At 37.2% G+C, this 15,397-nt stretch overlaps 1 protein-coding gene across 2 annotated transcripts in view; it reads right to left on the reverse strand.

The window, feature by feature from the left end:
* Positions 1–15,397, reverse strand: part of RSPO3 (R-spondin 3) — an 89,497-nt gene that overhangs the window by 41,126 nt on the left and 32,974 nt on the right. For both annotated transcript variants that reach the window (XM_051854359.2, XM_002714805.5), the window contains exons 3-4: positions 14,507–14,653; positions 9,685–9,882 (exon numbers count right to left, since the gene is read on the reverse strand). In XM_051854359.2, the coding sequence (XP_051710319.1) occupies positions 9,685–9,882; positions 14,507–14,653 (345 nt within the window). The remainder of the gene's footprint in view (positions 1–9,684; positions 9,883–14,506; positions 14,654–15,397) is intronic.

Genomic DNA, 15,397 nt, shown 5'->3' on the forward strand with positions numbered 1-15,397 from the left:
AAGTGAAAGGGAATGGATTGAAAAAAAGAATTATAGGTGGAAGAGAATAAAAACATAGGGGATTAGAAGGTTTTGAAATATTTTCCATTTATATCTACTTTATTAGGTTAATAATCACAGCATTCATGATGTAAAAAACTGTGCTAGAATCTATGCTTGGATTTTTCCATCAGTAAAACATGTCTTATTTGGAGTCTATTGGACGACAGTGTCCAAGGCCCAAACCATGGGAGTGGTGCATTCCCATGGGCAATGCCAAAAAAGATACAATTTTAAATGTAAACAACTTGGAGAATTTAATAGTAAGCTGGTTGTATTTATTTGGTCACACCTTTTGGGAAGCCTAAGAGCAAGGTATCCAGTCCTTTCTGCCAGACTGTAGGATCTACACAATTAGCTGTAGGCTTCAACGAAGAAGTTTCTGAGTAGATTAAAAGAGAACAAGATAATGATCTATGGAAAGAATCCTTCTTTTGTGCCTTCAAATGTAGGGTGTCTCCTGTGCCAAAGAGGTTTCAGCAACACCAGCAGTTTCAAGGAGGGACTGTATTGAGAATGTGGGAAGGAGGACAGGAGCTTGAAAGGAGGAAGTGTCTTTTTGCTGAGAAATGTTTACTTTGTAATTAGCAAAGGACAAGAAGGCCCTTTTGCAAACTATATTTGGGGGTCCAGAATTTAAATTTATGCTGATGCTCTCTGGAGTCTCTCTCTGGGGAACGCTTCTCATTGGCAGGGATCTTGGTTGGCTGGAACAGGCTGCAAATGAAGCCAAGGTCGTGGGGTCATTTCTCCAAAGGGCCAGTTAACTCAGCTCAGTTGCACAGCCACAAGCTGTACCTTTAACCCTACTTAGACATCTTACAAACACATATTAGCACATCAACATGGTGGTCACAGAAAAGAACACATATATTTGCGGTGAGACCAAAACAAAAAGTAGGAAGAGATATTTTATTTTTGCCTGCATAAACAAACATCTTTGTAAAAGTGTTAGCAAACTCTAATGGATTCAGCAGCTACTGGAAGTACAGATCGCAAAAACTGTCAACTCCGGTATACCCTGCAAGTGAGTTGATCATCAAAGGCCTTGACTGCATGGAACAATATAAAGCAAGGTGCTAACATCTTAAATGTGTAACACACACACACACACACACACAATGAAAGGGACTTTTGTCTGTTTTGTTCACTAGCTATATCTTCATCACCTAAGAGAGTCTAGCACATGGCTGGTACTTTAATAGGTACTCATTGAGGATAGGAGTGTATCCTGGGCTGGCCTTTTATTTGTTTTTCCTGTTGTACCCTTTGCAAATTGCAATGTACAATAGCAGTAACATCCCACACTTCTCCTGTATCAACCTGTATGACTGTGTTTTTGACAAAAGAAGAGACAGTATAGCAGACAACAGGAGATTGTTGAAGGAATGAGCAATGCTCTAATTGCAAGCAAGAGAAAGATCTTTATGGTAGACTGCATAAAGGGTCACAATTCTCCATCCCTCCCAATGTGTACAAGGCATTTTGCAAAGTAACTCTGCAGCTTCTCCTGCCAAAAGGAGTAATCGCTTTCTCCCATTCTTGAACTCAGGACTGGACTTGTGACTAGCACAGGCTAACAGAATGTGGTGAAAGTAAATTTTGCCGGTTCTAAGCCTAGCCTCCCGAGGAACGACCTTTCATCTGCTTGGGGTCCTGTAGAACCCTTGGCCGTGTTGATGATCATAGAAACGTGGCATAGTTTCCTCAGTCCTCAAACCATGTGAGGGAACCCTGCCAAGATTGAAATTGCACAGTGGCGCTCAGCCTAAATTTCCCAGCCACAGATTGTTAAATAAATGGTTGTTGTTTTAAGCGTCTATGTTTTCAAGTTATTTGTTATGCAGCAAAAGCCAACTGAAACAACCTCTCTAACGGGATCTAAACAATGACAAGGTCATTGTTTGCTCAGGGACTAAAGAAGGCTTAGTGTAATACAGCCACCACTCATCAATAAGGTGATTAGTGTATGTTATGTTACACAAAGCAATGGGTCAGAAAGCATTAGACACCACAAAAATAATCTCAGCCAATGTAGGCATTTTCAAAGATCACTCAATATAAAAGTTATTTTAGAACAGGGATACTTAGTTTTACACCAATATAGCACAGAAGCCTATAACTAGTTTTCATACCACCGCAGCAAGGAAAGGACTACATAGATAGTATCCACAGGTTATTTTGACCACCACTGGTAATGTTCCAGAAATCTCAGGGAGTCTTCAAATGTGAGATGATACAAACTTGGTCATCATTATAAAGCAAAATAACTTCTGGTTGAGTTCTAACAAATGATACTAAACCTAGGATTGTACAGCATGAAATCAAACGCTTCTTATTTTGTACAAAGCTTTACTACTGAGAAATTCAAGAACATATAATGGGATTGTAAAATATGTTAGAGACAAGAAACCTCGTAAGTTTCATGCTACTTTTGTCTTACAAATATCCAGGCACTGGCTGAGTTCCTTTTACTTCATTATGACACAGGGGAGTCAACTGTACATAAAAAGGAACTTGATTTTGTCTTCAGCCCACAAACTTGGACAACAGAGAATCCTAACAAAGATATTGCCATTGTAATGTCAATGTCAAAGGGAATAATGGGAGGTTGAGGCCTGTTGCTGAGGCTACAAAATGTTTTTATCTGTATGAACAATAAATTCTGGATGCAAATCAGCTGAGTTTTCAAGTTGATTTAAAGTTTCAATAATTAAATTGGAGTAGTTGGGGAAAAAAACAAAAATGGATAAGAGTTTTATAACTGAGCTAAGGGAAAAAACTGCAATCAAATAAGAAAGAGACTAGGCCATACATGAATACATGTGAAGAGGATCTGAGGATGAAACATGTTTTTATGGGGTCTTTAGAATTAGTAGAGCCTGTTTCTTGCAAAGATAATAGTACAACTGAACTCTTAAAAGAATACTTAAAATAGGTTGCAGCAGATACAATCTGTAATCTTTCGATCTACAGCAACCATACTCTTGGTCCAGTTCTAATAGGTAAAAAATTAGAGAAATGATGTTTTAAAGCACTAGGTTGAACCAGATTAAACTGCTAATAGCTGATCATTTATGATCTATAGAAAGAGCTGTTGCATGCAGTTCTCCTAACAGGAGTGCTTACAAAGAAGGAGATGGATGTAGCCATATAGTATTCCTGAAGAGAAAGTTCAGGCCTTTAATGAAAAGCTGACCTTAGCCTTTAAGAGGAAATACACACATGTGCATTAAGGAGTATCTCTTTGAAACTGAAGGGTGTTATTAGCTAGAATGGACTACCTTTCTTGGAGGTTTAATTAAAATTACTCATTTTCATTTTATCTTGAAGGCAGAGACAGAGCTACAAAGAAAAAGAAAGCTCTTCCATCTGCTAGTTCAATCTTTAAATGTACAAGAACTTAAGCCAGGTCTCCCCCAAGGGTGCAGAGTATCTAACTACTTGAGCCGCAGTAAGCTGCCTTCCAGAGTGTGCATTAGCAGGAAGCAGGGATCAGAATCAGAGCCAAACTCAACCTAGGCATTCTTACACACAATATGGATGTCCCAGTGACTTAACTGACACATCAAGGGCCCTCCCCTCTTAAAACCTGCAATACTAGAATATCTTTGTGTAGTACTAGAATGTTTTAAATTAAAAGACTATTACATCTTAGTAAAATCGATCCCTTCAGAATCTGAACAAATAATCCATCTGGGAAGAGACTGAGTAGGCCTCCGAAAGGATAGAAAGGATAGCAAAGAAAGATTAATGCGTTTACACTGTGGTTTCTTATCCTTGGTACTACCAACAGATAATAATTCATGTTCCCTGGGGACTAATTGCTTCTGGTTGAGACCTACAATCTCTAGTGCCATTAATTTCTCAGTTCTGAACTTGGTGTTTTTCTCTGCTCTATGTCAAGTGGCTGATCTACTAATGTATTTAGGGGAAGAGTAGAAAGCTCTTACCCTGCAATGCTTAAACAGGATGCATGCCTTCCATAAGGTTGACAGTAGGGGAAAGGACATAATCTAAAAACTCAAAGCTAATAGGCTTCCAGCAGTTTTGAGCTAATGAATCTATCTATTTGCATTTTGATGAATTACTTAAGGAATTTTGAGTAAATATTGTATTTTGAAGAGGAATTAATAAATTAATAAATAATAAATAAATAAATAATAATCTTTACTTAATGTATGCTAAACTGATCTTCTGTATATAAAGAGAATTGAAAATGAATCTTGATGTGAATGGAAGGGGAGAGGGAGTGGGAAAGGGGAGGGTTGTGGGTGGGAGGGATGTTATGGGGGGGAAGCCATTGTAATCCATAAGCCGTACTTTGGAAATTTATATTCATTAAATAAAAGTTAAAAAAAAAGAAAAAATAAATAAATAAATAAATAATTTTGTATGAAACAGCTATAATGCACTGGTATATATATACATATATATGTATATATGCATACATATACATACATATATATGTACATACACACACACATATGTGTGTGTATATATATATAAAGAGCTAAGCAGTAAACTAATGGGTGAGGGAAAAACTTAAGAACTAAGTAGACAATTTCATTTTGGGTTGGATTTTTTTTTTATACTTTTTTTATTTTTTGACAGGCAGAGTGGACAGTGAGAGAGAGACAGACAGAAAGGTCTTCCTTTGCCATTGGTTCACCCTCTAATGGCCGCCGCGGCCAGCGCACTGCACTGATCCGATGGCAGGAGCCAGGTACTTCTCCTGGTCTCCCATGGGGTGCAGGGCCCAAGCACTTGGGCCATCCTCCACTGCACTCCCTGGCCACAGCAGAGAGCTGGCCTGGAACAGGGGCAACCGGACAGAATCCGGCGCCCCGACCGGGACTAGAACCCGGTGTGCCGGCGCCGCTAGGTGGAGGATTAGCCTATTGAGCCACGGCGCCGGCCCATTTTGGGTTGGATTTTTAAAACCTGGTCTTGCTGTAAATTTAACATGTAGTCTTTATATTGCGCTTACAGCAAACATGCATATTTATAATACTGACATTAGAGAGTATGACTAATAATGGCATAAAATAACATGTAAGATTTTTCCTTTCCTATAGTATATTCAAATCATGCAATAATATAAAAATTCTCACAGTTGTTTTTCTTTTCTGAAATATCTCTGGATTACTCACTTCTTTCTTATTTAATGAATTCCTTTTCAATTTCTCTGGTGGAACAGATACTAGCTCATCTTAATGCCCAGAAGATAGACCCCCAACACATTTTTTTTCATGACTCTCCTCTCTCCTCTCTACTCCAACATCATTGCTATCTGTAATTAATCAGAATCTCCTTCATGAAATTAACTAAACAATGGAATTTATTTCATTCTTGTGAATTAACTTAAAAGAAATTTATATTGAATGCTCTTTGGTTAGAAGAATGTAAAAATGAATACAAAACAGGTTGATTCTCGTTCTGCTACACCATCATACACATAAATAAATGCTCTTTTTGCATCCGATGTAGGCACACTCACAAATCCTATCATGTTTCAGCTCTCAGTATGAGGGATGGTTACACTTAGCACATCAAAAGCATCAATAAATATAAATTGACAACCCTTGAGAGTGCGTTTTCCAATTTACTTCCTATTTCAAAATAGATGGTTTTAATGTGCATGTGGTACTAGTCTATGTGCTATGCTATATAATCTCTTAAAATATCTGAGGTATTTTTGATATTTCAATTTTATGATTCAGTTGACATAGGTTCAAGATAAACACAACTATAATGGTAATAACCTGTTATTAAAACTGGTAACTGAGGAAGAATTCAGGACTGATTAAATGGTAGCACTTAATTTAATTAAATGGTAGTCATCATGTAAAGGGAAATAATACTGACTGGTAAAAACAAATAATAAACCATATAAAAAGTTAGACTTGGGGTTACAAGAGTTACATTTCTTCTCCCCAGACTAATTTGCTATGAATATTTAAAAAATAAATATTGATAAATATCAATAAACATTGATAACAAAGAACGATGTACATGTATAGGATTTTGCAACCTCTTTTTTCAACAAACACATATTGGAAAGTACTTCATAGCTAGAATAATCAATCCTGTTACTAAAATGCTTCTTTCTATTCAACTTCTTTAGAAAGTCATTTCTGGATCTTATCATTCTTCCCTAGGAGACTTTGACTTTGGCAGTTACAACAGAACAGGAAAAAAATCCTGAACACATGCTCCATACCTTTTCCAAATATAGGTTATCTACCTCGGTCTATTATTAACCTCTTAGGCAGGGAGCATAGAGGTAAATTTAAATTCAAACTATTGTGGTTAAAGTTTATAATAAAAGCTCTACATTTCATAATAAAAACCTTACACTTTAAAAACTCATTTAGAAATGTTCAATCCATGAATCCAAAAATATCTTTTTTATTTTATTAATCTATAGGCATTTAGGACAACTCAAGTAGTAACTGTTCTAATAATAGAAATCATATCTTTACAATTTTATTATTTTGATTTTAAAGCTGCTTACAGATTACTAAAGCTGGCTCTACTTACCATAAGGAACACCAACTCATACTGGAGAATATAGAGAAGTTAACATCTTCTACTTTATTTGATCTGATAATATTATTCCTTACTTCTATGTTTGTGGTCCTTAGCATAGATTATAAATTCATTCCAATATTAAAATTACAAGATATTTTGTTACATAAACTATATCAATATATAACAGAGCCTAAGTGAGAACTCTGGCTAATATTATTTTGATATGAATAGTGGGATGTCTATAGGTCATAATTACTTATCAATTTGATATCTTTATGTTCAAATGAGATAATGAAAAGAAGCTTAAGAAAACTGCTAGGTAAATAAGGAATGAAGGGAGAAATTGTTTTCTTCCTATCTTGAGTTTCTATGGTACTTTGGAAAATTTGTTCACAAAAACATTAAAAGATGAATGGGGAGTATATGTAAATATGGAATTTATTTATAAAAGTGACCCACACTTTCTACTTTTAGACTATGCATTACCAAATCTGAAAAAGAATAAAACATCTAAATTTTTCTTGCTGTATAAAGTTCTCTGTAGATGTAAAAGTTGCTGTATTCTTAGAGTAGAGTAAAAAAGATCAGAAAGAAACACTTTAGTCTTGTGTCACAAGTTACTATTTCAAATGTCTTGTGGCATTATTTATAAGTGGCTAGTTTAAGAAGTGACATTTCCAATGTAAATGCTTAAGCCTAGTGCTAGCAAAATATATTAGAAGACCACATTTTTAAATAAAAGAAATAAGGTGCAATTTGTATCCTAATTTAATTGTTCTGTTGAGTAAGTTTATTCACTTATATTTTAAAAGCAAAGGACACTACATGCTGATTAGTAACATAGAATCTTTGCAGAAAGAATCATCTGAGCAAAGACCTCCTGTAAGTCCTTTAATTTTAAGAAAATCTAGTAAGCAAATACAAGTAAGTGTACAGTTAAGGGAGCACACCAACTGGACAGTGATGAATATTTGGCTTTCACTTCCAACCTTAAAAATCTAAGATGTTTTAAATTAATTGGTAACAAATGCCAGAAAGACCTTTTTCATTAGCCAACTTTCATTCCTTAAACTCAATTTTAATCAAAACCTCTTACAAATTTACAAAAGTCTGAAGCTCTGTTTAAAATAACTCATGTCTTCAAGAATCACATTAACTGGTGAAATATAATAGCAACATTGATCTGTATATGTCCCAATGATGGCCAATTGTTCTGGTATAGTGAATGGCAACATATAGGTGACACAAATTCTTGTACATGTGAGCAATAAAATGCTCAAGTTCTCACAACGTCCTCTTCTGTGTTCTGTTGAAGTTTGATCACATATCTAAAATCTCTCTTAATACATGACATTATGATTCTCTGTTCAAACATCTCAGCCCCTGTACTGAACTCTTACCTCTGACAGTTAAGTACCCTTTTAAGTTATGAATCCCTAGGGCTCAACACTATGTGATTAGAAAGTAAGAATTTAGTACAACTATATTTAATGAAGGAATAAATGAATGAAATAAACTAAGGAAGTTCAGTCATTGAGACAAACTTTTTTTTTTTTTTTTTTGACAGGCAGAGTTAGTGAGAGAGAGAGAGAGACAGAGAGAAAGGTCTTCCTTCCGTTGTTTCACCCCCCACATGGCTACTGTGGCCGGCCCACTGCGCCTATCCAAAGCCAGAAGCCAGGTGCTTCCTCCTGGTCTCCCATGTGGATGCAGGGTCCAAGCACTTGGGCCATCTTCCACTGCATTCCCGGGCCACAGCAGAGAGCTGGACTGGAAGAGGAGCAACTGGGACAGAATCTGGCGCCCCAACTGCGACTAGAACCCAGAGTGCTGGCTCCACAGGTGGAGGATTAGCCAAGTGAGCCATTGCGCCAGCCGAGACAAACTTTTTTCAAACTGCAATTAATGGAAAGGTTCACCGGATAACTACCAACAGTTAAATAAAGCTTTATAACATATTTGTAGGCAGTAGTGCTGAAGACATTAGTGAGAAAGATGGAAAAATTATATGTAAAGGTCAACAACTATAGTGTAAATTAGAATTTTATTCCTCCTCAAGCATCATATTAAATGTATATTTCTCCTTGATACTCACAAAATTTCAGATTAAGTCCTGACACAGTCAATATTTAGCTAATATATTCTATAATCTGGCATAGAAAATTAATGCAATATGCAAACATCTAGGGGAATGTCATCAATGGTTGGGCTATATGCATAAAATATGATTTCAGTCATTTAATTCAATGTGGAGTTAGCAATGAAAATATCTGTTTAAATACAAAAGTTGAACTGTTACTGCACTACAGATTGAGTACCCCTTATACAAAATAGTGAGGACCAAAAGTGTCTTGAATTTCATATTTTTTCAATTTTGAAATATTTTCATATATATATATAAAGATATATTGGGTATAGAACACAGGTTAAAACATGAAATTCATTTATGTTTCATAGGAGGGATTTCAATAAGTTCATGGAAAATGCATATTATGAAAAAATTATGAAGTGCTTTCAGAATTTTTTGAACAAAAATAAGCTTGTTTTTTATATTCCATTTTCTATTAACTTTTTGAAGTAATCTCATATATACCTTACTCAGTAACCTGAAGGTAATTTTATGTAATAGTTTTGATAGCTTTTTGCAACTATAACAAACTTTCAAGATATGGAATTTTCCATCTGTGGCATCAAGTCAGCACTCAAAAAATTTAGATTTGGGGTTATTTTAGATTTATTTTCAGATTAGAGATGCTCAACCTGTCTTGTTTGTAGGCAATGAAGTAAGGAGTAAGTTGATGGTGGGGTCTGTTTGCCATGGTCTTATATCACATGGCATTCAACCATGTGTTTATGAACTTCCTGAAAGGTGTGTTAGGCATAATAAAGGTGGATTATAGAAAATATAGTATCCCCAATGCTTATAATACAGCTGCATTAATCGAATTCAATTCAAACACTCATATAGTAGTTTACTGTTCTCATGTACAGATCCACTTTAAAACATTACCACATCTATACTCCATAATTTATAGCCAACATATTCTTTGGTACACATTATGCATTGAATGATAAGGATTCAAGCAAGCATATTTGTTAGTGTGATTGTACCTCGTTCTCCCTTTTGACACTTCTTTCTTTGCACTGTACACTTTCTTGTCTCACTTGTCGGGGGACACAGGTTGCCCTTCGCTGAAGGGTGCTGGATTATTTCCCGGACCCGTGTTTCAGTCCCTCTTTTGAAGCCACAAGTTTTTCCTTTCTTCGTGCATGGACTCCAAGTGCTCCATTCACTGGCCTCACAGTGCACTGAAACAGACCAAAAAAGTTTCACTTGTTCACAACCACTTGCACTGTCGTTAAACAAAGTAAAAGGTTGACTTCCCTTAATACCTGCCCAAACTCCGAGGAAGATCTTGACGATAGATAGAAGTTGGGCAGGATGCTTAAACATTAAAAGAAGTAGAATGGGAAATGCCAGAATGGAATGTTTTCAGCTCTTAAAATTATTATTATTTTTTTTGACAGGCAGAGTGGACAGTGAGAGTGAGAGAGAGAGAGACAGAGAGAAAGGTCTTCCTTTCCGTTGGTTCACCCACCAATGGCCATTGCGGCCAGCATATCGCGCTGATCCAAAGCCAGGAGCCAGGTGCCTCTCCTGGTCTCCCATGCGGGTGCAGGGCCATCCTCCACTGCCTTCCCGGGCCACAGCAGAGAGCTGGACTGGAAGAGGAGCAATGGGGACAGAATCCGGTGCCCCAACCGGCCCGGTGTGCCGGTGCCACAGGTGGAGGATTAGTCTATTGAGCCGTGGTGCCGGCTAGAATTAAAATTATCAGGAAAACTCATTGTTGCATAGGGTTCACTTTTCCTCCATATTTTAATAACCTAATCACCAACATAATTACTCAAAATTAATCAACGCTTCACAATTTCTAGAGCCCTGCTTCAGTTATTGGCTAATCCTAACCAGAACTTGAGAGAACAGTTATGATGTGCTGAGAACTGATTCTCAATCTTCAGCAAGCATCAGAGTCACCAGAAGGATCTGCTAAGACACAGAACGCTGGATCCCACCCCCAGAGTTTCTGGTTCACTTGACTGTGATGGAGATGTGATTTTGTCTTTCCAACAATACAGGTGATGTTGATTTGCAGATTCTGGGGGTGATTGAGATCACTAGTGAATGGTTGAGCAGAAAACCAAGCCGAGTCTTTGACCTGCACTGAGTATCTCTTCTGCTTTATGTATGATTGGCTCTTTAAATATTGCCACTTCTTACTGGGTATTGTTCAGGCACAGCAGCATCTATTTTAAGTTAAGTTCTGGGTCAATTTCAGTAGATAACCTGCTTCTAGAATTAACTAGATTGAGTCATTCCTGAGATGAACTCATGTACTTTTTCTGTCGCTTGTTTTAGAAATTTCTTCCTTTTTCTGTATGTGTTTGGTGTTTCTTAGCTACAATAACTTCCTTGGATTTTATAACACATATTTGCACTTCCAGTGAATAGAAACATATGAAAAGTGCTATTCTTACATTTATATCTATAAATTTGACAATTTATAATTAATGAAACAACTTGCAATATTATCTTGTTCATATGATACAAGACTCTTTTCAGAAAAAAAATTTCTAGTTAAAAACAGAAATAGTCAGCTTCTGTGTTTCTTCTATCTTCTGCATTGAGAAAAACTGTAACACTGGAAATCTCTAGATATTCACTAATGAGTCAAGCATCTCAAAAAAGTAATGATCTCCCTGTCCCTGGAAATGCTCCTGCTGCAGTTGATCATCAGCCTGAGATGTTGTAAAATGGATTCCAGAATTGGAAGGAAACTTGAACTGGATGTCCTACCAGTAATGGCCTTGCAACACCATTACTCTTTTGCTCTAATTCTTGTTGACTAACTGCACAGCCCCTTAAAGAACACAGCAAGAGCATGTCCTTGCTACCCAGTATTTGGAGTGGAACATCTTCCCTCCAAGGCTACTTAAGTCCAACTCTCCATGAGAAAGAAGGAAAATGGCAGAATAACAGTGCAGAAAGGAAGCAATATCTGGAGCCCAATGTATAAAGAATGTGTTCTCTCATAAAATTGGGTTCATTGAGTGTTTGTGTTTAATCTGACCTACAGGTCACGGAGAGTGGATATGTTGTAATATTGGTTTTCACCCCAGCTCTACTCAAGATCTTCAAAAAGTTCATGGAACTATATATTATGAAAAGCCTCTGCCTGGATTTCAATTTTAGTTTTGCACCAAAATAAACTTAGATGTTCATTCCATTTTTTTCAATGAACTTTTAAAAATATTCTTATATATCAGAGCATTATTTTCTATTTGGGATTTTTCCTCTCAATCTGGCATCTAGGTAGGAAGCGATATGACAGTATAGATTTCACAGAGGAAAAGACACATTCTATTGGATGAGTGGGAAGCTAAAGTTAAACTACTAATCATAGCCCTGCAATAAGTTTCAGTGTGTCTTTGGAGTCATCATTTCAGCTGTCTGGGTCCTAGTTTTTAGATGTCTTAAAGGAACAGGCTTCACTTTCCTTTGTGATAATGAAATGGGTCATTTTCCATAAAATGGCATAGTGCCTGGAGGCCAGACACCACACAATGGGAAATATCCTGAGTAGAGCAAGCAGTGAGAACTGACATTGATGAAAATTGGCTGATTTTACTACCACCATGATGTAGGTCAGTTGGACCTGTTAAATAAGTCAGATTTAATAAGCCTTTTATTTCTATTTTATTTTATTTAAAAGGCCAAACAACAGGGAGAGAAAGAGAGAGATCTTTGATCTGCTGGTTCACCCCACAGAAGCTTATAATAGCTGGGACTGGGTCACGCTGAAGCCAGGACTCCAGAACTCAGTCTGGGTCTCTCACCTGGGTGGAAGGAACCCAAGTACTTGGGCCATCAGCTTATGCTTCCCAGGGTGCAGGAAACTGGATCAGAGTAGAGTAGCAACTCAAACTCAGCATTCTGATATGGGACGTAGGGACCCCTAATATATCTTAACTGCTGTATGACAACCCACTCCCAGCAAATGGCTCATAGATTTCTAGCCCCTGTGCTAAAAGACATAGATTTCTCACATTTTACTATGGCAGGACACAGTTTTAGTCTTACTAGCAGTGTACATACTACTAAGCTTTAAAGACTCATCTAACAGTGCCAAGTGTTGAATGTCATCTCCGATAGACTTAGTACTACACATTCAACAACTAAGAAAATATAAATATGTGTCTTTTTCCTAGGTAGAGAAAAATCACAAATTTTCTGAAACTCCTCCTGAATCTCTGTTCTTGAATATTCCACAAAAGTGGTTTCCTATTTTTTCTACTCTTTGGAACTTTATGACCTCTAATCATCAGCCATCAAGACTTACAAAGACATGAACTTGAAGTGCATTCTCAAGTACCTTCTGCCTTCTCCCTAAATTGTTTTCCTGTGTTTTTATTAACTAGAAAAGAAAAGCTTAACTAAAATGAGCCATGAACTATTGTTGTTTTTCCAGATGCTTCTGACATTTTCTTTAAAATATCATTCATTTATTTCATTTTAACCAAAAGCATTGTTTAACAATAGCAATTCTGTGGTGGACCTGTAGTGGTTAAACCACCACTTACTACTCTAGCACTTCAAATTCTAGTGGGTGGTGCTGGAGGACCTCAGGGAAGACCTGGACACTATCTTGTACTGATTCAGGAGGGCATTTGTGCTCATAAGCTAATAACAGGGCAGCATCAAAGGTTCTTGCAGTTACTGCCTGGGGGAGTTTGAAATTTGGTATGCTGTTTCCCCATTAGGTTTAGCATCTGCTGCCCAAGTGTTCATCAAACCTGTAGCTGTAGTAGCTGCGAGACATTTAAAAGAGGGAAAATATAGCCTGACAGTGATCCGTTATTTAGACAAACAACTTGTCTGAGGGACCTCCCCTCCAGGAAACTTAGCCTGCAATTAGTCAGAGCCCAGGACTGTCTTATTCTGTCAGTTTGAGTAAGTTCAAAATCTTCTCTTTCTCGTTGCTGAATATCTGTGTAAGCGGAACATCTCAGCAAAGCTGCATGAGAGAAAAAAGTAAGGCACTTAACTCTATCAGTCTCAGTGCTCTAAATCTTATTTTAATTTTTTTTTTAAATTTATTTGACAGGTAGAGTTATAGATAGTGAGAGAGAGACAGAGAGAAAGGTCTTCCTTCCATTGGTTCACTCTCCAAATGGCCGCTATGGAGCCAGGAGCCAGGTGCTTCCTCCTGGTCTCCCATGCGGGGCCATCCTCCACTGCCTTCCCAGGCCACAGCAGAGAGCTAGACTGGAAGAGGAGCACCCGGGACTAGAACCCGGCACCCATATGGGATGCCAGCACCGCAGGCGGAGGATTAACCAAGTGAGCCACGGCGCCAGCCAGTGCTCTGAATCTTTAATCTAGCCACTGAGCTATAAAGAAGAAAATGTTTTCCACCTTTGGAAAATAACTTTGGTCACTGGTTGACATTAAACTTAGGTGTTTGGTGAAATTCTTGCCCTTAGGTGAAAATCTAGTTCAAGACCAAGATATTTACACACACAACACACACACACACACACACACACACACACTCATATTTGTTTTGCTGTAACTAAAACTTCACTTAGTAATGCTATGAAATGAATCTATCGTGATCAGAATAGTTGAAACAATTACTGCCTCTAAGGAATAATCGAGTGCCCCTCGAGCTTTAAGTTGCACTGTGCTACATGCTGTGAGGAAGGCTATGGGAGCACATTTAGAGTATCTTCATAAAGAAATCTGGTGAGAACTTCTTAGGGAAAATCCTTCAGGTTCTTATGCAGTAGGACTTCCGAAGCACCTCCACACACGCTGGCACTATCATGTGTGGTATTTCTCATCCATGCTAAATCTGGAGGCCTTCCTCACCTATACTGACGCACTCCATGGTGTGGTTGTTAGTTTCCAACCCCTCTGGACAATTGTCAAGGCACTTTCCAAGGTGTAAGTAAAATCCACTTTTACATTTTGTGCAGAAATTTTTGTTGAAACAAGTATCACAGTCAGCTTTGCATTCTGCAAGAGAAAAAAAGAGATAAATATGATTTCATTATCTTCTCATCAGTATTGTTGGACCAGTTCTGCATGCTTCCAACGCATATACATGCAACTTTGTGTCAAACACTTGGGTTCGAAGTTATTTTGCAAACTGAATTAAAGATCACTCCACAGTCATTTAGTTGATGTACATCAGTTGTTGAATTCAAAAACATTGTCCTAACTGTCTTAGGGAACATTTTTATCATTATAAAGGTTGAGAATCACTAATCTAAAAAGCTGAAATCAAAAACACTCCAAAATGAAAAATATTTTTAGCACTGACATGAAGGTCAAAAAGTTTCAGATTTCAGAACATTTCAGGTTTTAGATGTTTGGATTAGGGATAGATGCTCCATCAATAAAGTCTATGCAACTATTCTAAAAACCAAAAAAAAACCTGTTAAACCTGAAATACTTCTGCTAAACATTTCTGATAAAGTATATTCAACTTGTGTATACACAGTCAAGAATATTTATAAGATCAACCATTTATATTAAATGATAGTGAAATATTTCATTAATTTAAAAAATATACTTGAGTATTGCCTTTGTTCTATTCTAAGAACCATCAATTTCACAATTTCTTTTAAGCCACAAGCCTATTTATTTATTTACATTTTATTTTAGAGAGATCTTCTATCTCCTGGCTCACTACTAACAGGCTGCAGCAACCAGGGCTAGCCCTAGACCAAGGCCAAGGTCAGGAACTGGAATTTCAGT

This window comes from Oryctolagus cuniculus, chromosome 5 (assembly GCF_964237555.1).
Source record: "Oryctolagus cuniculus chromosome 5, mOryCun1.1, whole genome shotgun sequence".
NCBI lineage: Eukaryota > Metazoa > Chordata > Mammalia > Lagomorpha > Leporidae > Oryctolagus > Oryctolagus cuniculus.